The sequence below is a fragment of the Astyanax mexicanus genome, chromosome 14, assembly GCF_023375975.1.
Source record: "Astyanax mexicanus isolate ESR-SI-001 chromosome 14, AstMex3_surface, whole genome shotgun sequence".
Taxonomy (NCBI): Eukaryota; Metazoa; Chordata; class Actinopteri; order Characiformes; family Acestrorhamphidae; genus Astyanax; species Astyanax mexicanus.
The window spans coordinates 31711987-31739298 of record NC_064421.1 but is presented as its reverse complement, the minus strand read 5'-3'; the positions used below and the strand labels follow the sequence as shown (position 1 = coordinate 31739298).

The 27312-nt window shown below is 40.0% G+C and overlaps 2 protein-coding genes across 2 annotated transcripts in view; both read right to left on the bottom strand.

The window, feature by feature from the left end:
• The window catches only part of slc22a15 (solute carrier family 22 member 15), a 239121-nt gene that overhangs the window by 152378 nt on the left and 59431 nt on the right, over positions 1 to 27312 (bottom strand). The window lies entirely within an intron of this gene.
• Positions 10341 to 21500, bottom strand: LOC103028126 (cytochrome P450 26B1). Its single transcript, XM_022672751.2, has 7 exons — positions 21365 to 21500; positions 20322 to 21131; positions 18798 to 19022; positions 16710 to 16985; positions 15217 to 15375; positions 13910 to 14338; positions 10341 to 12456 (listed from the first exon to the last, which is right to left on the bottom strand). Exons 2-7 carry the CDS (start codon positions 20496 to 20498, stop codon positions 12079 to 12081), a joined length of 1644 nt encoding a protein of 547 aa, XP_022528472.2. The 5' UTR covers positions 20499 to 21131; positions 21365 to 21500; the 3' UTR covers positions 10341 to 12078.

Below are 27312 nucleotides of genomic sequence, written 5' to 3'. Positions count from 1 at the left end.
GTCATTCATGAGTATCAGGAAACCTTAGTCAGAATGCTGATTGCTGTGTGTTACTGAGTTTCGGTAGTTGAAAGCGTCTCGAACAGTTGGATGCATTCACATTGCTATAATAATGTTGGTTGAATTTGTCTCAGACCATCTTCTGAAGTAGTTTGAGCAATCTGAATTGTTTGAACTGTGACTTGGGTGTGTTTACACTTATATTTCGTATATAATTGTGGAACAATCCTGATCCTGAATCCTGATATTCAAGACATGTAAAAAGATGTAAAGAGGTGTAAATGTGGTCTCTCACCACCTCCTGAAGTGGTTTGAGTAATCAGATTTGTATCTGTTTTAAATCTGTTTACACTTACATTTTGATATAATCCTGATATTAGTTCAGACTGGCAGACCAAAATCGCCAGATTTTTGGCATATGTAGACTGATTTTTGAGAGTCTGGACAGCCAGAAACCACATTAAATCACTTTTATTTTACAAACCTGATCCAAATCACATTAAGAAACCTGTTCACACATTTGTACAGATGTGTCGTAATCAGATTTCACTGTGTCTTTTGCGTAACTCGCAACAAAACAATGACCTGATCTAATTCAGAGTGACGGAAGTGGAAGAGCAGTAGTTTAACCGCTGTACCATATTAATAATGTGCTTGTGTAGGCTAGACAAGCAAATCCGATCTGATCACTACAAATAAGTGTGAACAGTCATCTCAACAGATCTGTTTTGACTGCAGTCTGAACACAGCCTGAATTATTGAGTTTGTATCTGTTTTAAACTTGTCTTTAGGTGGCTAAACCTTATTCAGGTATAATTTTAACACTTATTAAATGACATATTAAATGACCAGGTGTAAATGGGGGCAGTGTAATTCACTTCTAACAATAGTCAGTAGTTTAAATGTTGAAATTTACCACGTGTTAACCTCAGATCCGCTGTTGGCTGGATGTTTTTATTGGATGACTGTTGCTAAGCCTGCACTGACATTGACTTGAGCTGTTCAAACATTACAGCAGCGCTGCTGTGAATGAAGAAGATGCTTTGAGCGAGTGTGTGCGTGTGCCGGTGTCACCCTGAGGTTAGAGTTTAATTTCTGGCTCAGAACAGTTTGACCCAGAGCTGAACTTTCTAGGAAATTTTCAAAGACCACACAGCGCCGCATTCATCCGCAGTCTTTTTGTGTTCGTCGGGATTTTGCTCACCGTCAGTCATGATGCCGGTAATGAGATGATTGCACGGTGTCTGACTGTAATGTAGGCGAGGGGAGTTAAGGACAGTAAATGTAATCAGAGTGAACGTTCTTCATTAAAGCGTGCCAGTCAGCACGGAGCTGAAGCCTGAAAACTCCTGGATCCGTTTCAGGATGATGAAAAAAGAGCCTTCAAAGTGTTCGCTAAAGCTTCGGCTCTTCACCTGAGGCCACACAAGCCTTTTCCGTATCAGTATCTCAGCTAATGCAGTCTGCCGCTTCTAGTCAGGCTTGTTGGAAAGTGCAAATTTTTCTCTTGCATAAGTTTCTTGTCCAAAATAAAGCTGATAATGAAAGTAAGTTGTGAGTAACATTACACTTAAGGTTCCTCAGGTTTCTTAGGTTTACTAGGCTTGCTAATTTTTTGAATTTGCTTTCATTCTGCTTTGGATCAGGCATGTCAAACCGGGTTCCTTCCAGGTCATTTAAATTTAATATATAAATTTAATGTAATTTAAAATGACCATTAAGGCTATATTTTCAGTAGTAAATGATAAAATGATCAGGATGTATCATTAGATATTAATGAAACATGCTGAGTTAAAGCACTGGCATCTCTTGTCAGCAGTACTGCAGCATGGAAGCTAGCAAGCGTGCTGGTTCAGCTGAAACCTCAGCTGCTCCACATCCTCAGCATGTCTCAATAAAGCTCAGTGACCAAAGAAGGAATAAAACTAAAGCAAATCTTGGCAGTGAGTTAAAAAGTTTCTCTGCCTATCCTAACAGTGGCAGCTGCCCAGTCCTCACTGGCTTTGTTTGACAGCAGTGAGGGCACATCATAACTGAGATCTAATCTAGATCAGGCGGCAACAAGATAAAACTGTAGGCTACTCAAGTATAGATGTACATGTTATCTGCTAAACTAAGCAGTAAACTACTAGAACCTGTAAAATAGTAACTCCAAATCTAGGCTGTGTATTTTTGGAGCAGTGGAATTTTTGCGGTATAACAGGCTTGGCTTAGGCTAACGCAGCTAGCAGTGCATAAGGCTAGGTTAGCTAACTATGGATAAAGTTTGCATGACAACAATAAAAACACTCCAAACATATTCATTAGCTGATTAACTTGCTTGCCATGGTAGAAATTACTGCACTTGTCTTGCACTGGATTGTGTAGATTCTGCCTCCTCAACTTGGCAACCCTAGTGAGCTTCGTGTCTGGGGAGGGGTGGGCGGGGCAGATAACTCTCTGTGGTGTTTTGAAATTGGAATGCTGTAGCTATTTCACACACTCGCTCTCATTCCTACTGAATGCTCCTTTAAAAACCAATTAACACAAGTGAGCATCAGTGGCAAACCCAAAACAATTGGATGCTAATATTTAAGAAAATATGAAGGGATCTACATGTTTCATTTTTTATAGCTATAGCATTTTATTATAATTAAAATTATAATTAGTGTGATTGCAGTAATGCAATCACAGTATTGATCTTCTTAAGTCTTATTCTTCTTCTTCTTCTTCTTATTATTATTATTATTATTCCACCTGTTTTTTGTCCGGTTAACTAGTGCCGCAGTTTTCGAAATATCGACTTCGTTCAAAAGAGAAAACGTGCGTCCATATCGGGAATGGTGGGCTTGTATACAGCTTTCCGATCGGACTTACGTTTTTCGTAAAAACTTCGTAAGTACGCGTTTTTTTGCCCATTGAAAATGAATGGGCAGAACTTTGCACACCCGTGGACGTCGCAATTTTTGAAATACGAAGATGAAACCAATTGAGGACCTGTAGAACTTATTGAGCTCTTTCCGAAAATATGCGTTACGAAAAGTTACGACGTACGGATTTCGTACGAATGTCGTACGAAGTGGCCCCATTGGAATGAATGGGGCCAATCGGAGGACGGCAGCTAGATCGAAGGACAGGTAGCTAGAACTCCAGTACTGTGTGTAATGGAGCAGCTATGGGATTAATCAGCGTTAGGTCAAAAGTTTGGACACCCTGGCCCCCCCCAGTACTGTGTGTAATGTAGCCACGGGTCAAAAGTTTGGACACCCCGGCCCCCCAGTACTGTGTGTAATGGAGCCACGGGTCAAAAGTTTGGACACCCCCGAACGGCCAGAGCAACCTAGCGTGCATAGCTGATTGATGTATTTGCACGTTGCGTAGCAACGTGCAAACACCATTTAATCTAATTTATGCATATAAATCACCTAGCAACCACCTAGAAACACCATAGCAACCACCACAGATACCATAGCAACACCTTAGCAACCGCCTAGCAACACCTTAGCAACCACCTAGCAACCACCTAGCAACACCTTAGCAACCTCCCCGGATACCATAGCAACACCTTAGCAACCGCCTAGCAACACCTTAGCAACCGCATAGCAACCACTTAGCAACACCTTAGCAACCACCCCGGATACCATAGCAACACCTTAGCAACCGCCTAGCAACCGCCTAGCAACACCTTAGCAACCGCATAGCAATCACTTAGCAACACCTTAGCAACCTCCCCGGATACCATAGCAACACCTTAGCAACCGCCTAGCAACACCTTAGCAACCGCATAGCAACCACTTAGCAACACCTTAGCAACCACCCCGGATACCATAGCAACACCTTAGCAACCACATAGCAACTGCTTAGGAGTGACCTACCAACCACTTAGCAACACCATAGCAACCACCCTGGATACCATAGCAACACCTTAGCAACCGCCTAGCAACACCCTAGCAACCACCTAGCAACCACCTAGCAACACCTTAGCAACCACCCCGGATGCCATAGCAACACCTTAGCAACCGCCTAGCAACGCCCTAGCAATGCCCTAGCAACCACCTAGCAACACCTTAGCAACCACCCCGGATACCATAGCAACACCTTAGCAACCGCCTAGCAACACCTTAGCAACCACCTAGCAACCACCTAGCAACACCTTAGCAACCACCCCGGATACCATAGCAACACCTTAGCAACCGCCTAGCAACAACCTAGCAACCACCTAGCAACACCTTAGCAACCACCCCGGATACCATAGCAACACCTTAGCAACCGCCTAGCAACACCCTAGCAACCACCTAGCAACCACCTAGCAACACCTTAGCAACCACCCCGGATACCATAGCAACACCTTAGCAACCGCCTAGCAACACCCTAGCAACCACCTAGCAACCACCTAGCAACACCTTAGCAACCACCCCGGATACCATAGCAACACCTTAGCAACCGCCTAGCAACACTCTAGCAACCACCTAGCAACACCTTAGCAACCACCCCGGATACCATAGCAACACCTTAGCAACCGCCTAGCAACACCTTAGCAACCACCTAGCAACCACTTAGCAACACCTTAGCAACCACCCCGGATACCATAGCAACACCTTAGCAACCGCCTAGCAACACCCTAGCAACCACCTAGCACCACCTTAGCAACCACCCCGGATACCATAGCAACACCTTAGCAACCGCCTAGCAACACCCTAGCAACCACCTAGCAACCACCTAGCAACACCTTAGCAACCACCCCGGATACCATAGCAACACCTTAGCAACCGCCTAGCAACACCCTAGCAACCACCTAGCAACCACCTAGCAACACCTTAGCAACCACCGCGGATACCATAGCAACACCTTAGCAACCACCTAGCAACACCTTAGCAACCACCTAGCAACACCTTAGCAGATACCAGCCAGCACTGCAATCACACTCGCAGTTTCTGCAGGAACTGCAATCTAGTATTCTATATTAATCTTTCACAAGAACAAGGGAAAAAAAAAATTAAATTAAGGTTCTTTAACCTAAAAATGTGAAGGAACCTTTAAGGCAAGGTTCTTAGAATGAACCTTTTAAATACAAACTACACGCAACAAAGTTTATTTTAACAGCAAATTCCAAAAGTCATGGGACACTGATCTACCAGTGATCTCCCAACTCCAGACTCCATTGGCCAGAATGCACCACACTCTGACATCACTCATTCAATCCCTCGCATTACAGAGCTCATGACACCTCCCAGACCACAATCACCTGAGTATTGATCCCACCTATTTCACTATATATGTTTATAAATATATTTAATTTGATCAACCATTTGTAAAATATTTGTAAAACAGGAATATCTATCTGAATGCCTGGAATCCCATATTGACCTCACCTGTATGTGCCCCTGAGGGCTACCAGGCTTTCAAACATTCTGCTTGTGAAACAAAGAATTTCTAAAGAATTGGTAGCTCCAACAGTGACGTGACACTATGGATGAGGTTATCCATTAGTCACCCATCATTCAAGTCAAACCATTACATTTCCCAAGTTCCACACACCAACTTCAACCTATCCAGATGTTTCTTAAGTTATTGAGCAATGGAACACCCCCTCTAAAGAGCCAGATGTTTGTGGGATCTAGACATCATTATAGCCTATGAACCTTAGAACTCAAAAACTGTAAAAGAGCTAACATAATCATGTGTGAGAAAAAACAGAGGTTGTGAGTGTCTTCAACTTTGCCCTCATTTTTTTAACTATGGGTGCTGGTGTGCGTGTGTGTGTGTGTGTGTGTGTGTGTATGCATGTGTGTGTGTGTGTGTATTCAAAGCAGGAAGCATTGGTGCTGGGGGGTAATTACAGTGCAAGACACCAGCTGCTGTTTCTGCATTCCTACACACACTTATACACACTGATGCTGGCAACAGAGGTCATGACTTACCTTTGACACGCACACACACACATACACACACACACACATACACACACACACGCCAGTATTGTATTTGTGTTTCATACTTACCTCAGTATTACACTCAGCATTGTGTATTGTTGTCTGATTTATCCATCAAAGGTTGTCTTATTTCGTTATGGTTAGACCAACAAAATTCCTAAATCTGGCAACACAGGCGAAGAGCACTGGTGTATAGTACAGATGGACCAATCAGTGTTTTTGGGCTGATCTTTGATTGACTAACTGCTTCCAGTTCAATCAGATTAGTTCGATATTCCACATTGTTAATAACTGCCCCTCAACAGGGTCTCCACAGGGATGTGTGCTTTCACCCTTACTTTTTATGCTTTATACAAATGAATATCAGAGGAGGTGGGAAAATAGAACTATCGTATTTTTTTTAACTATAAGGCTCACCCAAAATAATCCAATGCGCCTAATGTATGAATTCTACCGGTCAGGTTGTAAGGATCTGTAAAGCTAATCCGATGAATTACAGAGTATAAGGGATTTAGCACTGCTAATCGTGGCTGAGTGCTTTGCTAGCGCTGCTAAATAGCTAGCTAAATAGCTGGCTGTGCTGCTTACTGCGACTGGGTACCCCTGCTAATCGCAGTTGGCTATGCTGCTAACCAGGGCTGGATAGCACTGCTAACCGGGGCTGAGTAGCACTGCTAACCGGGGCTGGCTATACTACTAACCATGGCAAGGGCACACCCTTGGGTAAAATACTGGAAATCTAAGCTTACTGTAAATAAACGGAAGCGCTTTACTCACCAAAAAAAAAAAGTTTTCAGGAGAGAAATCTGTGTAGATTAACATCCAGCGCTTGTTTAAATTTAAAAGAAAGTTTTTTTTTCAAGAATTACAGTTTTGTTTACTTAGGAGCTTCCCCCAGCTTCCCCATAGAGCACTGAAGTCGTGTGTCATTCTGTAGTCCTCATACGGCTTCCGTGTCTAAGGCTTCCGCCTCTATCACATTCTGTGGTAAATAAATCTGTTCAGGCCCCTGTACATTTTATTCTGTGTACATTTACCTCCTGAACATCAGTGGATTTCCTGAATTACGAGATTGTTTAAGAGTCGTAATGAGAAAAATGCTAACTTTAAGCTAATGCTACAGCGGAGTAAACTGCTGCAGAGATCAGCCGGGGACTCTTTTCGGCGCAACACCAGCAAACTCCAGCCATAACTATACAGCGTATTAAACACAGCTGAGCCAACTAATAAATTAACTGCACTTACTGAGGAGAGCTGAGAGTGTTACAGCATAAAATCACTAAAACAGGTCAGTGATCCTCCAGAACCAGCTGTAACACGTCTTTTTTTGTAACATTTACCCTCTTTATTATGCAGTGAAATAAATTGGTGTTTCTGGTTTGTTGTTGCCTCAGTGAGGGCAGGTAGTTAGTTGATTAGTTAGTTGTTAGTTGATGATTTGGGTCAGGTGTTGTAATTAGTATAAACTAATGACCGTGATTAAATACTAAACCTGCAGGGAAGCGCTGCTGAACGGAGAGCACCTTTCACTTTTTATAGTAGATATTTAATTGTAAATAAAAATGAATGTAAGAAATGTAAAATGCAATTATATTTATATTAGTGGTGTAAATTAAAATACTAGTATATACTTGTATGTTTGAGGGGAGATAAAGCCAGTATTGGATAGAGAAACCTTTTTTCACTTTATTTTAATCATCTCAGCATGGTTGTAAGGTTTTTTAAATTAGAACTTAATTTGCTGCATATAAAAATCTCAGGAAGTGCTTGGTATTCACACATGATCACAATGAGGGGATGACATATGGACAGACTCTCAGCCTTGCTGATGCCTGTAAAACTATTCTTCAGTTCTACCCTATTTTGCACTAGTAGTTCATTCACTATCTACTTTTTACATATATTTTGCACTGCTAAATTTAATTATTATATAACTGTGTATTTGCATTTTCTGTATGGCCAACATCAGTTATCCTCACTTAATGCACATCAACTGGTGTTCATTGTCTTTTGTGTTCAACTGCACTACCTCCATTCTCCATTACACACACACACTAAAGACTGTACTTTTACTTTTATACCTTTCATTTTACTTCTTATTTTATTGTATTTATATGTATCGTTATATTTCATCTTTTTGTAACTTTGTGTATTATACATACCTGCTGCTGGATGTCTAGAATTTCCCCTCAGGGATCAATAAAGTATCTATCTCTGACCATTTAAATGGCCTTCATGTGAGAATCAACTGAGAGAGCTGGTAAATTTCTGTAAACATCCGCACTGTGGAGTTTAGAATGTAAATATAACCGAAAAGTGCTGCTTTTCCAGCACTGCATTTGAACACGATTACGTTATTTTTCTGACTTTTGCTGATATAATTTAAGGTGTGGCAAAATGTGTTCTGCAGCATTTGTTGTTTTGCGTAGATACATGCATTTGTTAGCTCTGCTGTGTTGCTGTGCTAATAGGTACTTACTGTATGGCCTAAAAGATGCAAAAGAGAGGGATTTCTGGTTAATGTTGTTAAAACCTTTTCTTATTCTAATGCAATCCTGCTGTAATCCGCTCACAAATGTGTCTGCCCATTAGTTGCAGTGTCCTTAAGCTTAGCCAGAGCTGATTCTGCAGAAGGAAGGAGGTCCTAATGATCTCTAAGAGCTGACCGTAACACTTGCATGGCAACTCATTTTTGCATTAACAGCGGGGTTACTCCACACTTTCTTTGAAATTTTCTTTAGTGTTGTGCCGAAGAAGATCTTGCTCAGTCAGAGTCCTGACTAAACAGTCCCTCTCCAGCTCATTCATGCTACCACTTCCTGAGAAGTGAGGTTGAGAAACTCATGCAGGGTTGTAGTTTCATGTGAATTAACACAGAAACTTTGGTCAGAGAGTCAATGCCATCTTTCTGCAAGGAAAATACAAATAAACCAGGCAGGAGATGCGTGATAGACAACGGCAAGGTAACAGGCAGTGACGAGCATGTGCATGCAGAGTTGGACGTCAGTAGAGGTACAGGACAAGGGGCGTGGCCTTTTGCCCTGACTCCAGGTATTACATAATTGCATTTAACCAAGGATCCCAAGGCAAGAGATTTGCAGTCTTGCAATTGCATGTTCAAGTATGGGTGTGTGGGGGCAGAGGAAGGTTGGTGGAAGGCGGGATCATCCCAAGCCCCTTTTAGGAGGTACATAAATCATTCCTTTATGCAAATCAGGTTGTTTATTCTCCTGGTAGTGTGGTAAGTTAAGTGTGTGTGCATGTGTATGATGCATGTAGTATTTTACCTACAGTATGTGATACACATTTACTGGTTCACCAGGTCAGGTCAATCTTGGGTCAAGCTCTGGGTTATTGATGACAGGGTTGTGGGTTCGATACCCGGGTTTACCTGGGCACCTGAGCACCATAGCAGCAACAATTGCTGCCCAACACTCTCTTTGTCACTCAATGTCACTGTGTGTATGCACTGTATACAGTGAAGGAAATAATTATTTGTTTAAGATTGCCCATAGTTACAAAAGAATATAAAAAAAATGTAATCCAGAAAATCACAGACTCAATTAATCAGTCAGGCTACAACATAGGCAATACCAAAGAGCTTTCTACGGATGTCAGGGACAAGATCATAGACCTGCACAAAGCTGGAATGAGCTACAAAACCATAAGTAAGATGCTGGGTGAGAAGGAGACAACTGTTGGTGCAACAGTAAGAAAATTTAATAAATACAAAATTACTGTCAATTGACATCTATCTTGGGCTCCATGCAAAATCTCACCTCATGGGGTATCCTTGATCATGAAGAAGGTAAGAGATCAGCCTAAAACTACATGTTAGGAATTTGTTAATGATCTCAAGGCAGCTGGAACCACAATCACCTAGAAAGCCATTGGTAACACATTACGCTGAAAATGGATGGAGCCATGTACCATAAAATCGTAAGTGACAAACTCCTTCCCTCCACCAGGAGATTAAAAATGGATAGTGTCTGGGTCTTCCAGCATGACAATGACCCAAAACATACAGCAAAGGCAACAAAGGAATGGCTCTAAAAGAAGCACATTAAGGTCATGGAGTGGCCTTGCCAGTCTTCAGCCAGTAGTCTCATAGAAAACTTATGGAAGGAGCTGAAGCTCTGAGTTGTCAAGAAACGGCCTCAAAATCTTAATGATTTAGAGATGATCTGCAAAGAGGAGTGGAATGAGTAAAAAAATAGACTGTTGGCAGGGTGTGAGATAGCAATGAGCATCGCAATGCATCTTGTGCTTGGTGTTAGATAAAACCCCAAGGCTCTAGACTAATGGATTATAGGGATTTAAGAGGGATAAATGTCAATACATTGGGATATTTCTTTGATTAAACTGGACAAAAATATCTAAAAAAAAAAAGTGTCATTATCAAAGAAAAAATAAAACAATACAAATAAACAGATGGCATTTTTTTAATAAACAGATTTGGTCACATAGTGGGACAAACACTGAAAACAGCTCTTAGCGAGATGCAGGATATAATATGAAAAATGGTGAAGAACATTAAGCATGTGTCTGTGGACCTACGTAAGAACATAAGCTAAGAAATTACACAGTTATTAACAAGACAAATATACAAGAAATTCCTCAGTCAGAAAGTAAAAGTGCTGCTGGTTTTTCCTTCCCTGGTTTTAGAGCGATCATCAGCTTCGGCACAATGATCCCTATTCACAGTTTTACATTAAGAATAAACACAGTTGACCAACCAACGCTATTGGCGCTCCCACAGTATGAAGCAGTACCACATTTATACCTACTAGGGTGCACATTAACGAGTCAACATAAAGATACATGAAGAGATAGCTGATCCTTATTAAAATATAAATTCTAGTAACTACATTTTTTTGTCTTTATTTTTTTTTACTCATGGATCGTTTTGCATTAAAATGAAATATAAATAGAGCTTATTTAAAATTACTTCATTTGACGAACAAAAGCACATTTGTTGATATATTACATAAATGTAATAGAGGGGACATCAATGGCTGAATCTCAAATGGCCCCCTGTTTCCTATACGGTGTAATACAAAAAGTAGGGCACATGAATAGTGCACTAAATGTCCAGAGAGGAGCAATTAGGAACTTTTGCGATAGATGTGGCCTATAAAAGGTGTGAAGCTTTTTTTCTACCTAGGGTTATAGAAGTGCATACATGTTCATGAAGATAACTAGCATTCTAATGCTGCAGGACCTGCTAGAGCTACGATCACCCAGGGGTTACTTAGAAATAGAGAGAATAATTTACTGAGAAATCCAATTTACAAAATCCCCACTGAGTCAAGAAACAAGTGAAACTAAACTAAAAGTGTTTCCGATATTCTGGATTCTTTCCATCTTATAGAATATCATGAAATCATGGTCGATTAGATGATGATGCTGATGTGACGGATGGTGTTGTTTTTTGCTATGTGTGCAGGAACACATTAAACATGCTAAACAATGTTTACACACTATGAGATACTGCATAGTACCAACTACCTCAAGGGGGCGCTACAAAATACTAGTTTGAAAACTCTGTCTGTTCTAACTAACTGAAAGTAAAATAAAAACAATGTTAGTCTTTTGTTTTGTTGCTTTCCTTTTATTCTTCTTCTAAATTTTATCCCATTTTCTCCATAATTTGGAAGGCCAATTACCCAGCCCAACTACTTCCTACTCTTTTTCAAACTGCGGTTGATGCAGCATTACTGGATAACCAATGCAATAACATCACCCTGGGAGTGATCTACCCACCCAGAGAGAGCAATGTCAGTTGTGCTCTCTCTGACTCTGGCTGCTGATGTAGACGTAGGTAGTGTGGCAGTGCCTTTAGTCTACCTAAGTTCTACCTTTGAACTGATCTCTTAACCAATCTATGAGGTCCAAACCTCTGTGTATACCACTATATCCCATCCTACATCCCAACTATCTATTTAAAGTACCCTGGAAACTGCCCCTCCCCTTCCCTGGCTGGAATATGCGAACTGTAACAAGTAGCGAAATATAAAAAGAGGGTCAGTTGTTGCTTCACAGGTTGATTAAAGATGACAATAACTCACAATAGATCCCTAAGCTTCAAAATCATCTCTCTGCATTCGGCTTCTGGAGAGTCCCGTCTACAATAACGTCCAACGTCTTGTCTGTTTCCTCTCTTCCTCTACAGATGCGTGGATTCCCTGCGGTTCCTCCCGCCCACGTGATTTCTGTAGCTGAACTTCACGTGCAGTCCGTTGACCGGGTGGACGATTGGCACCGTCTGCATTCTGGGATACGTCTCTGTGGCCAGTGTGAAATCCGCAGTGGCCAGAAGCTCCAAACACAGGGTTTTCAGCACCAGCATGGCCAGCTCCCGGCCGACGCAGAGCCGAACCCCGCCACCAAACGGAACGTAGCTGAAGCGACTGGACTTGCTCTCGTCCCGCTCGGCGCTGAAGCGGTCCGGGTCGAAGAGCTCCGGGTTCTGGTATGCGGCCGAGGTCTCGTGTGTGTCGCGGATGCTGTACATGACGCTCCAGCCCTTTGGGATCTGGTAACCCTGTGAGTGATAGGACACGGAGAGAGAAAATCAGATTTGATGCCATCACCTCTTATGTGGTTTATCTGAACCTTGCGTTCAGACTAGCAGGCCACAGAGCGAAAACAAACCAATCGAGGACACGGTGGTCTGAGTTTCCAAACTTTTGCTCTCTATGCTTCCTATGTGTTGTTAAGCCGCAGTTAAACCGCAGTTTCTTATATTGCTGTTTAGTTTTAGAACACCCCCACGTTTTAGGCTCATCAATAATTGGAAATAGTAGTGCTTTACTCACACAAATGAACAGTTTCAGAAGAGAAATCTGTGCGAATTAACATCGAGCGCTCGTTTGACTTTAAAAATAATGCACCTTGTGAAATTAGACGTTTATTGATTGCGTCTTAAAATCCGCTGCGCCTTATATCCAAAATATATATATATGTTTTTTTTACAGAAATTACAGAGAGGTAAGTAAGTGGATGCTGCTTCCTACACCTTCAAAAGATTTATGGAAAGTGGAGAAAACTGCTACATGAAGAAGAGTCACGTCTGGCACGTGGCAACAGCTTAGACTTTAGCTCAGCTTAACATGATTAGACTAAGTCTCAGTTTCAGCAGTGTGGAGAAGAATAAGAAGTCTGACGGGAAGTGCAGAAGTGCAAAGTCATTGCTAAGATGAGAAAATAAAAAAGCAGCTTGTCTGGGCCATGCACTACTGCTACTGGACTTCTACACAATGGGGATGCTCTAAAACGTTTGACTGGAAGTGTATGTTTACGCATATTAGGGCTGCAACTAGTGATTATTTTGGGAATCAAGTGTTTTTATTAGTTGATTAGTCAACAATTATTTCTGCCATGATGCTTTGATGTTCTGCCGGAAGGAGTGGGCCACATATATATACAGCTCTGTAAAAAAATAAGAGACCACTTAAAAATGATGAATTTCTTTAATTTTACCAAATTGTAAAGCTTTGGAATATAATCAAGAGGAAGATTATTGATCACAAGCCATCAAACTAAGCTGAACTGCTTGAATTTTGCACCAGTAGTGGCATAGTTATCCAAAAGCAGCGTGTAAGAATGGTGGAGGAGAACATGCCAAGATGCATGAAAACTGTGATTAAAAACCAGGGTTATTCCACTAAATATTGATTTCTGAACTCTTAAAACTTTATGAATATGAACTTGTTTTCTTTGCGTTATTTAAATTCTGAAAGCTCTGCATCCTGTTTGCCATTTCTCATTTTCTGCAAATAAATGCTCTAAATGACCATATTTTTATTTGGAATTTGGGAGACATGTTGTCTGTAGTTTATAGAATTAAACAATAATGCTAATTTTACTCAAACATATACATATAAATAGCAAAGTCAGAGAAACTGATTCAGAAACTGAAGTGCTCTTTTTCCAGAGCTGTATATATTCCAATATAGTGAACAGCTAAAGGCATACTGCAGAATAGAAGTACTCACGTCCAGTTCAAATGTTTGAAGCACCGTCCTGTATCCCCCAGACACTGGCGGGAGATATCTGAGCACCTCCTTCACCACACAGTCCAGGTAGCCCAGCTGATTGAGCTTCTCCAGACTCAGGTAGGGCACGTGTGTTTGGGAGCGATGACCTTCCTCTGAACAGGGTGTTTTATCAAGCTGGGGTTTGGTTCTGAACTCAGGACACGCCTCTCCCTCGTCCACACACTTTTCAGACTTTGGGTGGGCACAATTCCCCTCCCCACAACGAGACCGGCAGGAGACCCGTGCCTCCGACATCAAACCCTCTGACTCCAGCTCGGCCCGCAAGCGATCCACCACGTCCGGATGGCGCATGAGCTGCAGGATGAGCGAGGTGGCTGCGCTGGCTGTGGTGGAGTGAGCGGCGAAGATCAGCTCCACAGCCCTTTCCTGAAAAAACAAGAACAGCAGATATAATATTACTGACAAATTATAAATTATATTAATATAATCTGCCCCGCCCACTGGTGAATAATCACGTTATTACAAACCAGACACTCAATAGTGAAAGCCTTTCTGAAAACAAATCTTAAACCATCTTAATTTTTTTTTTGCCAGTGTAAAGACTGGATAATTTGAAACATCTAAATACTTTGTTGTACAAAATGTTTCTTAATAGCACCAAGAAGTATTCTACTATATTCTACTTATTACAAGATGGAAAGTGGACTGCCACACCTTTGTATTTCTTGTGTGTTTTCTTTTCTGTTCCTTCTGTTCCTGTACTGCCATTCAGTCTGTTTTGTTCTCCTCCCCCATGTGCTCTTCAAGCACATGGCCCTGTGTTATTGTCTTGTCACTGTCCTAGCCCCGCCCTAGCCATTGGTGTTGTCACTTTGTGTCTTGTTTGTAACCCCGCCCCCTCGTTTCGTTCCCCAGGTGTTCCTCACCCTCTTGTATATAAACGCCTTTGTTTCAGTGTTCCTCTGGAAATCTTTTGTGTGTTTAGTATGTTTGTTTGTTTGTTTTATCCCAGTGTTATTTCCAGCTATTATAGTTATAGTTATAGTAGCGCAATAACAATATGACTCGTAACAATAGTGCAACCTTTTTTGGACCAATAAACTATTGAAAAAGGGTAACTCATGACTCATGACAATAGTAAAACTTTTTTTTCCTACAGAATACAGATTTTTTTTTATTTGTATTAATACAACAACCCTGAGAAAAACTGGCCAATCCAGTTATATCTGGTCTAGAGTGGTCCTGTTGTCAGAAAATGGACATCTACTCTACAGACATTGTAAGTAGCTAAAAGAAGATCATACCTTGAGCTCCTGCATGGTCAGATTGTAGCCGTTCTCCAGTGCGCCGCTCAGCATGTAGTCAAAAGCATCGCAGTATTCGTCCACACCTTGCTGCCTTTTCAGTTTCTCCTCGATTATACTCTCCATGGCAGCGTGCAGAACATCCCGTGCTTTTTTCCCCTACAAATGGTAAAAATCAGAAAATCAGATCTTGTTGCTCCCGTTCTGCCTTTCACTCAGAGAACTTTCCTCTAATTTCTGTAATAATTACACTAATAACACAGTACTGTACATTTGCTTTTAGTAATTCAGTACTACATTTTACAATAAACTACTCACAACACTTAAGTACAAAATATGTTGATTACTTTAGTACAAAGCCAGAAGAACAGTTCAACTTTTCACTATTTTGTCACTTTTTTAATAGAGCACTTGTACGATTACTCAGGTCTGACTCTCTAGTACTTTAGACATGCCTGCATGTAGTTGCATAATGCAGCATAGTGGAGCATTTTGTTTCTGTAAAACAAACTATTGTACAGATATTTTATTTCATTTTTTATTTCATATTTTTTTGCACTATAAAATTCTTTCATTTTCCCAAAAATTGTCAGTGCACCTTATAATCTGATGCGCCTTATGTATGAATTTCACCAGTCAGGTTGTAAGGAGGCGTAAAGCTACTCCGCTGAAGAACAAAGTTATACAGGAGTTTCAGTTTAATTCTCAAGCTGTATTAGCATTAGCCGCTAACCTCGCTAAGCCCTAGGTCATGCGCCATTCAGAGGTGAGTAATATTGGACTGTAGCCTGCTGCTAAGGCCGGCTAACACTGCTAGAGCAGCATTAGCATTAGTCGCTAACTACGCTAACTGCTAGCTCTTTCGCCATTCAGAGGCAGGTAAATCGGCCTGTAGTCTGCTCGTTTATCGTTACAAACCGCTAGCTAATATCAGCCTGGCTTACAGGAACACTCAGAGTTCCTCAGGGTAGCGCTGTGTGGCGCAGATAGCGCTAGTGGTTAGCTGCTAATGTTAATGGGAATGTTGCTGTACCCAAATCTGGAAATCTAAGCTTACTGTAAATAAAAAGAGGTGCTTTACTCGCCCAAATAAACAGTTTTCAGGAAAGAAATCTGTGTAGATTAACATCTAGTGCTCGTTTGGTTTTAAAAGATTTTTTTTTTTAAGAATTACAGTTGTGTTTACTTAACTTAGCGTAGCTTTAGCTGAATTAGAAGTAAAACTTGGCATTGGTGACATCCCTGTTGCTTAATAGTGTCACATAATGCACCGTATATTCCGGTGCGCTTTATGAATAAACATAGACTAGAAAATAGATATATATATATTGATAGTGTGCCTTATAATACAGTGCGCCTTATAGTGTGAAAAATACGACAACATATGGACCAATAGAAATGCTCCGAAATTACTTTTTTACATTAAAATCCATTGACAGTTATTTTATATTTTTCATAAGTTAATTAAAAGAGATGCATCTGATCCCCCTTACCTTCCGCAGTCCGCTGAGTGGAGCATCCACAGGCAGGGAGAACAGGTTGTTCATGAGCTCCTCGAAAGTTTTGGAGAGGTTGACGAGGCGCTGCTCCTCCAGCCGCAGTCCCAGCAGGGCTCTCATGGCCACTCGGAAGGTGAGAGACCTGGTGGCATCGTAAGCATCTACTGAACCCGGCTCTGAGCACCACTGCGCCACAGCGCACTTCACCACGTCCTGCAGGCGTGACAGGTAGGTCTCCAGAGCATCACGGCTAAACACTGAGGTCAGGATCTAAACAGAACACAGGTAAATATCTGGATGTTAATGCAATATCAGTGCTGATTACTGGCGTGGTTTGGACAGCGCATTTATCTGTGCAGGGTGCAGCTGCTTTGAGACAGAACGCGAAAAATGTCCCGCTGCACTTTCAAACACAGTGTTTTCAACCAGACGTGCAAATGTGAGCAGTGAACGCAGCACATACGGCGCTCAGTGTAAACAGCATGAAGCAGCAGAGACAGCGTTTGTTCATAGCAGGGTAGATTATGACTAAAGTTGTGGTCAAACTTGTTTTTTTTTTACTTTTTTTTAACTTATGTTAAAAAAATAACACGTTATTGATTCTAAATTAATCATGTGAATTAATGCTTTTACATTGACAGCCCTAATATAAATGTAATGATAAATACTTAGAATACAAACTTTTTACACTGACTTCAGTCAAGTTTATGACCATATGTCTATGGATACCACATCAAATAAATACACTTTTTAGCTCCTTTAAGTTGCATCAATTGCTAACACAGATGTGCAAATTAACACTTACTGCCAACAGAATAGGACCCTATGGAGCAAATAAACATGAATGCACTGGCACCATTTCTAATGCCAGGTCAGTATTAGGCTATGGAGCAGTGGTACTCTGTGTGTTCTCTGGAATGATGGTGCTTCTTACAATACTTTTCAGATGAGTTGTGAATACTTTGTGGATGAGTTGGGATTATGATCATCCAACTCACCCAACAGCAATTCAGCAAAATCTAGTAGAAAGCCATGCCTGTACATTAGAGACAGTTTCTCCAACACAAGAAGGACAATCTCTTTTTAATATCCTTGATTACCCTTCAGAAGAACTTGTGAATAAGCAGGTGTCACACTACTTCTGTCCATATGGGACATCTGCTCATTTATTGTTTCTGCCTGCTACTGATTTATTTTTACAATGAATCATACAAAAAATGTCTAAAAAAAAGGTCTAAAAAAGGTCTAAATGAAGCAACAGTGGCTGGAGAACCTTTTTATTCTTCTGCAGTATATACAAACATACAAATTATAATATATAATAAAATATAATATTACATTTTTCTTATCATATACCTTCTCCTTCAAAGTTTTAGATAATTTTTTCCTATGTTCTAACTGCATACTGAAGTGATCCAGACTATGAAGGAACACATAATGAATCATGTAGTAACTTAAAAGTGTTTAACAAACCAACATACTCTGTAAAGCATTTAGGTGCTCTTATCTGGGGTTCTGTAAACTTGCAGTTTCTGATGCTGGTAACTCTGATGAACTTTTGCTTTTTTTTTTTTTATCTTAACACTGTTAACTGAAAGCCATTCCAGGTGACTCTACTTCATAAAGCTGACTGAAAAATGCCCAAGCAAGCAAAAATTAATCTACATTTTAAAACCTATTCAGGTTTGTTTAACACTATTTTGTTTACAAAATAATTCTATATGGTTTTCTTCATAGTTTGGATGACTTTAAAATAATGATAAAACACTGAATTTAAGGTGTGTCTAAACTTTTCACTGGTACTGTATAAGGGACAAGGGGAGGGAAATAAATAAATATATAGCTAAATAATTATAGAACAGACTGCTGGAGAAGCTGCAGTGATCTGCAGTTAGCACAAAGCTGGTTAGTATATTAATATTTTGTGTACTAACCTGCCAAAGACACACTGTTTATATTAGTATTTACTCTATACCTTATACTGTACTATTAGTGAGTAGTATGCAATTAGGACGCAGTGCAGGTAAACCCTGTTTATATCTAACCTAATGCTGATTGGCTGATTGGCTGGCTGGTACTCACTTTCCGCTTCCTCCGATGCAGCTCTCCAGTGGCGTTCACCAGCGCGTGCGGCCCCAGGATGATGCGCGTGCTCTGCGGCCACTGCGTGCTCACCAGCGTGTGCTCGCCCAGGAGGATCTTCCGCACGTGCTCGGCGCCGGTCACGCGGATAACGGGCTTCCCCAGCAGGTGCGTCTTAAACACATTCCCGTGTTTCTGCCTCCGCGAGATGTGGAAGCCCGAGCCCTGCGCAAAAAACATGTTTAATCAGTCTTTATTGATTTTAATTAAAGTTTATTACTATATATTGATGTACCACAAAATAACATTAATACAGAAAATGTATGGTTTATTTGTGCACCCATCACCCCATAATTATTCCTATATACAGCTCTTGAAAAAAATTAAAAGACCATTTCAGTTCCTGAATCAGTTTCTCTAATTTTACTATTTATAGCATTGTTGTATTATTCTATAAACTACAGACAAAATTTCGCCCAAATTCCAAATAAAAATATTGTCATTTAAAGCATTTATTTGTAGAAAACGAGAAATGGCTGAAATAACAAAAAAAGATGCAGAGCTTTCAGACCTCAAATAATGCAAAGAAAACAAGTTTTAATTGTTCTGAAATCAATATTTGGTGGAATAATCCTGTTTTTTAATCACAGTTTTCATGCATCTTGGCACATTCTCCTCCACCAGTCTTACACACTGCTTTTTGATAACTTATGGATATTGTAAATGTAATATTGAACACTATATTAATTGTTTTCATGTCTCTAATATTAAGATACAATGTAGATAACATTGAATGAGAAGGTGTGTCCAAACTTTTCACTGGTACTATATTTATTTTGTATTATAATCTTATATCTTGTACTGTGTTCTAGCAGTGCATTTACTACTACTACTACTACTACTACTACTACTACTACTACTACTAATAATAATAATAATAAAAACATGTAGTAATGCAATATTATTATTTGTGGGGAGCAAATTTAGCATTTAGAATGTACATTAAATGAACATTGACTTAGTGTTAGTATTTTCAACACTTCCAATGGATATTTAACAACATTTAGTAAAGGTTTTTTAAGGTTGTTTTTCCATCATGCTCATTTAAAGATTGAAAGCATTTAATAATTTATTTTTTGTTGTCAGAGATACCCCTAAATTTACCTTCAGATAGGATGATATTCAACCTACTCCACCAAGATGGGGTCAATAGTGTAATACCCTGCTGTTAATAAAGTAATATTTTCTGTGATGTGTTAAAGAGAAATTAATATATTACCACATTTTACACGTAGATGGGGAATTTCTATTTTTTTATGTTTTAATTTCAGACAGAGAATAGGGCATAATATGCTCCTGTTTTATTATAAGACGGGATAAAGAGTGCAATATATACCCCTGTTTTATTCTCAGATGTTTTATTCCATTCTGTTGTCAGAGGTTAGATTGGGTAAGGTAGTTTTTTCCTACATTTTAAGATGTAATACAAACAATATAAAATTAATATTTATAGGAATAACTGACCTGCAGTAGCCAGTGCAGCGTCTCTCCCACCAGTGGCCAGCCCATGGAGCCGTGGGGCAGGGGCAGCATGGAGCTTCTGTCCCGCGTTGAGCTCCACCTCAGCCCCCACAGCAGGCGGGACAGCAACAGCAGGAGCAGGGTGGGCACCAGCGAGCCCAGAGCGACCGCAGCAAACATCTCCACAAGCAGCAAACAACAACCAAACTACACCAAAACAACAACCAGACTACACCAAAACAACACCCAAACTACAACAAAACAACCACCAAACTACAATAAAGACAGCTGTGATGAAAACTACAAACACAGCTAAGAATAATAAACCACAAACAACAACTATGGCAACAAACAACAACTACAAAAACAACTATAGCTAAAAACAACAATGATTACTACTATAATAAACACTCACAATAAACAAAATCAGCCAAACAACAAAGAAAACTAACAAAAAGCAACTACAATAAACAACCACAATTAACAACAATAAACCACATCAATTATGGCATCAAACAACTATAAGAAACTGTACAACTGCAAAAAAACACAACAACTGACAATAAATATACAAGGGAACAACAAATGCAATTACTCCTACAATAAACAATAATAATAAACACAAACGTCCACGTGCGTCCACATATCTTCCCAAAAATGATAACACACTGAACAGAGTAAGATTAAAGTTAGGTAAAGGTCCAGAGCAGTCAGGGGGGGGGGGGGGCTCCTGGTTAGGGTTGGCTCCTGTGAGCAGCTCCTGGTCAGGGGGTCTTCGGGGTCCTGATCATCCTGCAGACCTTCAGGAGGAATCTGAAGGAGAGTGAGCAGCAGTGTGAGCGCGCGCTCCAAACTGATTCTGATTGTTTGTAAAGTGAGTCTCTGGCTCGTGCAGCAGCTGTACGGGCTGCGTGCGCCGGCTCGCCCCTTTAACACACACCCCCGGGGCGGGGGACAGTTATAGGGGGCACCGAGGGGCAAACACGGGCGCGCACGCGGAAGCGGAGCTGCAGCGAGGAGAGAGAAAGAGAAAGAGGTGCACTTACCTTAAAGAGGAAGAGAGGTGAACACGTGCGAAACTTCAGAGGAGAGTACATAAAAGTGTGTAGTTTCTGCAAGTGCGCGCGTGTGCGTGTTTATGTGTGTGTATGAGCGCGCGTGTAGGTGCTGAACGCGCCCCGTGCGCTCCGCGCGCGCTTTATAACCATCGCTGGAGTTTCTGAACCACCTTCGCTGATGACGTAGGAGGGGTTTTACCAAGAACTGAGGAGGTGAATGAGAACTCAGAGAGAGAGAGAAAACTCAAAGAGAGAGGGAGTGAGAGAGAAACAGATAGAGAGAGAGACTCAGAGAAAGAGAGAGAGAGAGAGAGAGAGAGAGAGAGAGAGACTTAGAGAATTTTGAGTTTTAAAAAACCTTTATTAAAATCTCAGTCAAACAGATACGTGATCACACATTAATGAAAAACAGGAAAAAATGGAAAACACTAAAACCACATCACCAGGAAAAGAAAATTCACCTTCCCTTACTGACATACATCTTCTGGTGATACACTACTTTCTCTCAAACTTAAACTCATTTTGAATATTCTGATAAAACAGATACTCAACCTGTACCCGAGACTCCACCATAGATTTAAACACTGCAACAACATTAAAATCCTTTCATTCTAACCTCGGTCTAAACATTTTCCAAATGGGCAGTTTAGCCTGTCCCAGCAGAAAGTTCACGAAAGCATATTTAAAACTGTGAGATTTTGTGTATTTGCACCCAAACATATAAAAAGGACCTTATGAAAATCAACCCTATCTCCTGAAGGATCGTACTCAACAGATCAATAAGTGTTGCCAGTCTGGAACATTCAGTAAAGAAGTGAAACAAAGTGTTGTGGCACTGACAAAATAGATCTATGTTACCTTCTGGCTCTCTCTTTAGTTAGGCTGTTATATTCAGATCTGCCGGAGTTATTAGTAACACTGTGATAATGTTTCGCATTGTCTGTTTTCCAAAAATCCTACTAATTCCATAATCAAAACTAATATCATCTCTCTGTCTTCCTCTGAGTAACTGACTACCTGCCTATTACAGATGAATGTTTGACCCTCAGATTTTCCTGTTCCCTGTACGGTCTTCCCCATCACCCGCCACAGATCAGCTGCTCACTGCCCAGTTTATTCCACCTGCTTTTATCTAAATATATTGGACCTGTTCTGATGTATAATGACTTAACAATAGTTTATACATTCTCTGACCAGAGGAGGATGGGTTGTACACACATACGATGATGTAGATGTCACTAATGTTAAAAAAAAGTGTGTTAACCGCTGCATATCACACACTGTGTGTGTGGCAGTGATGAGTCACGTTGTCTTCTGTAACATCAGGGTTTTCTTTCAGCACCCGCTGTGGCACACTCAACAGAATCACCATCAGCGCCCGGCACACAGCACACGTCTCAACAGCTGGCAGCAGTCAACAAACAGACATTAATGTCTAAATAGCTGCGATACAAGTGAGTACACCCTAAAGTGAACCAAATGTATCCAAATTTGAGCCCAGTATTAGAGTTACAAGGTTTCAGGTGTGGATGGAGGTTTTGGGTTCAATTCTATCATACTGGCTACTGGATATTCAACATGGCACTTCATGGCAAAGAACTCTCTAAGGATGTGAGAAATTAAATTTCTGCTCTTCAGAAAGATAGCGTGTAGGCTATAAGAATGTACAGCTACTGAATATAAATAGTCAGAGGTTCAGCTCCTATGCTAATGACTGTGTATTGAATATATAATAAAGTAATTCATTGATCAGTCCCTCTCGCTAATGTCTACATAGTTCATACAGTATATATTACATAAACTAGGATTTATGTAACTGACGACAGTAAGTGTTTTTACTTTTTCCTCAAAGTCTGTATAGATCATATATATCATATTAAAAGTAAACATCTCATCTCATTGGCTCATATAGCTCATGGGTTCTTGTTACAGTGGAGCCTCTCATGTGGAACTGGACCTTTGGAAGATCTAACAGTAAAAAGGTTTTTGGCTGCTCTGTCCGAGAGCTCTGGTTAGCCTGTGAGGAGCTCTGTCTCCAGACTATCAGATAGTCTAAGCTCTGTGTGAATGAGAAGTCCTGTGAGTAAACAGAAGCTTAGCTAGAGCTCAGTTTGGATTCTGGATTAGGGGTCTTTACTAATCCATTAGGACGACACCTCTGACCCCCAGATCCTCTGCTGTCCACTCAGGCTCTTCTCAGAATCAGGAGCATCAAACTTCAGTCCCATGGGGCCAGAGATACCCTGATCTAGCTGGTTTCTGAGGCTACTGTGGGCTATCTTCACTGTTAAGAAGTTTTCTTTAAGGGTTCTTTAATGAAGATAATGGTTCTGTGTTAATGTCTAAATGGTTATATCTGATATATATCTATAAATGGGCTATTCCACCGAATCAGTGCCATTTCTGTCCCCGGGAATCACATATATAAATGTGCCCACCATTTAGCTATTTTTTTAACTAATTCCTGCTACTTTCATTTCTGTTACTCAAAGCATAAAAGTAACAGGAATGAGTGCCAGTAACAGGAATGAGTGCCAGTAACAGGAATGAGTTCCAGTAACAGGAATGAGCGCAGTAACAGGAGTGATTTATTTGATGTAAATTTCAATTATTTGAACATACAGTCAATCATTTCTTTAAAATAAAGACTTTACTAAAAGAGAATCAAATTAATTAGTAGACTTGCTTTTAAACATGATTTTTGGTTGTCACGTGAGTTTTGTAACCATCTTTGGCTTAGAAACCTTGTAAAAAAATACGTAAAGCTGCCTGAGATTAACCATTACATGTTTTGAATAGTTAATAGTGTTATTAGATTCAGAATAAAAAAAAAAAAATATATATATATATATATTGCACCCATTCTGTGGAATAGCCCATAGATAGATCTATATGGGTCCAAAAGAGGTCACTGGATCTATGAGCAGGGCCGTTTCAAGGCATTTGGGGGCCCCAAGCCAAATATTATTGATAGTACTTAATTTTTGTATAGCGCTTTTCTGAAACCCAAAGACACTTAGTACATAGAAGATACAAAAATGTACAGTACACATCCAGTCATAGTTCAATATATAACAGGCCTTCAGCTCAACAGTAATATTACATGTAGACTTAAGACATAATCATGTTATGCAAAAGGGAGGCAAGTAATAGGCAAGAAAGTCCTAAGGTTCGAGATTAGATTTGAATATTTGAAAGAAGTGTAATAGAGAGATTACCGGCCCTTACAATCTGCTGAGATGATAGAATGAACTTTTATTCATTGTTAGCTATCTTATTTTCGCCACCGATCGCGTGCGGAAAGTTGTTTTGGATTTTTTTTAATGAGACTAAACAGTGTGATGTCATCCTGCATGCCTCAGAATGCCTGTCTCTTCAGTCATCAGAATCAGAGCTGCTTTTATTGGCAGAGCAGGATATCGTTTACCAGAGATAGGCAGAAGTGAGGGAGACATTCCCCCGGCTGAGCTGTTTGGTAAATCCCGTTATTAATTTTAACAGCCGGGACACGGAATGCCAGAGGAAGCTCAGACTCGGGTTTGCATGCATGGGCATGCTGTACACTTACAGATAAGATACACACACACACACACACATACACTTCAACCCCACTATTTCTGCCTCTGTGAGGTAATTTCATGGTCTTCTGATTCACTCGTACCAGCACAACACACAAACACCTTATACACCACCACTATGCTAATCACTGCTAATAATAATAAAGTACATAGAGAAACAGATACAGAACAACAGTCTGTAATTATTATAGATCTACACAGTTCTCCTATATTATCAACAGAGCTAATTAGGTGGACAGTGAGTTTAGAAAAAAGAGATGGTGTTAATGAATTGGTCGTTTGTTATACTGATATGTATGATTTATCTTTTACTTAACAACAGGATGACTGAAAGTTACTCAAAATACAATACATGCCCCCCTGCATTGTCTATAGGTGGGACAATACTGTATATCGGTATTGTGATATATCGCATCCCTTCAATCGTATCATATTGTATCTCATAAGTCCCTAAGACTCACCTAAGACTTTGACATAATTAAGTTCCTGCTTCATTACTTCACATGGTAATGCTAATCAAATGAATAGGGTAAATAAGAATATTGGTTTTCATATTCTGTAAAACGGACACAAATAAATTCATTATTCCTGGGATTTGCTTATTCAAGAGTATTATATCCTCTTTAGTAACACAGATGGCGTAAAGTGTCATAGGGAATCGTGCAATATATTGACTTTTGCAGAATCATAGTATCATGATATCATCGTTATCATTGGCGATGTATTGTGAAAATATTGTATCATGAGATGGCCTGCTATCCATTATTTTTCATATCTATCTATCTATCTATCTATCTATCTATCTATCTATCTATCTATCTATCTATCTATCTATCTATCTATCTATCTATCTATCTATCTATCTATCTATCTATCTATCTATCTATCATATAATGCTATATGTCTATGTCCAATAAAATAAGGTGTACCATTGGGTCATAAATAAAAATATGTAAAGAAGTATATTTAACTTTTTATATTCTTACTATATTCTTGCATTCTTTTTGTAAACTTACTAAGATTGTTTTTTTTTTATATTTGTTGCCGTGTGCAGTTCATTTTTGTTAGATTATTCATGATGAAGCAGTTGGTCTCATCTCTGGTCCGGAGTCTAAAACACCAGATTCAAATGATAACCTAGTTATCAAAAGTCTGCTATATCCATAGGGATTCATAAGCTTCCCAAATTTTTATTTCCCCTACCTAAAAAAAAGTTGTGGTTAAGGTTAGGGTGTAGGGTAAGGGTTAAATGCAGGGTTACATACTTTATTACTTTAACAGAAAATCATTTTTGTTTCATTTGGAATTTATTTGCATTTAATCTACAATTAGTTGAATGTTAGTTGAGCATCTACGAGGCATCAACTATGGACCATCCATGTAAAGTGCTCCCTTTTTCTCACACTGCTAAGAAAAGGAATTAAATGTGGTAGAAAATAAAAGTTAGACCAACGCAGTTATGATTGGTCAGAAGAATTTTTGTTTTATAATTCATTCATTCATGCTTCATTGTTTTATAATTTAATATAATTAATTAATTTGCATAAAGTGTCATCAGATCCCATCTACAAAGCGCCTGAACGCAGTCTAACCAAGGACTTGGAATGTCGGTGAACTTTCAACCAGTTCCATAAAGTCTCTGAAGCTGCTATCTCTTACATGTCTGAAGGAATCTAGACCACATCACAGCATCAGGAATACAGCACAAAACACCCCTCACATCTGGCTCAGATTCGGCTTAATTGACCACGAAAACCCGCAGACAGAAAGCAAAGCGTGCTGATTGCTGCACAGACGCTATGGAAGCACCTCGGGTGCTCAGCGCACACTTCTGCCACTTTAATATCACAGGCACTTTGATCAGCGGGCGTAATTACACACATGTAAAGGATATTTTTACAGTCCCTGAAGTTGTCCCCTCACTGTGTTTGGGCCTGTTTTGCACTTGTTTTTAAACTCCTGGAGAATATTACAGAAGGTGTTTTCCCTTTTCCACAAATGCTGCTGATAAGTCAAGGCTTGTTTGGTGTCTAAATTAATCAGGCACTTAACAGGTAAGGCATAGTTTAAAAAGGCAATTGCTGAAAAACAGCTTGAGCTCGATCTGGTTAAAGGAAAAATCTGGTGTAAAATGGACTTGGATTGTAGTGAAACATGATAATTTGTAGAAACTTTTATCGACTAGCCCAAATGCTCCCAACTACAGCCAACAAAACCCCCAAAATTAGTGTCTCAGAAAAGTAAAATATTATAGAAGACTAGCTGGTACTTTTGGCAGTGTGGGCAGAGTGACAAGTCCTGCTGGAAAATGAAATCTGCATCTTTTTAAAAGTAATCAGCAGAGGGAAGCATGAAGTG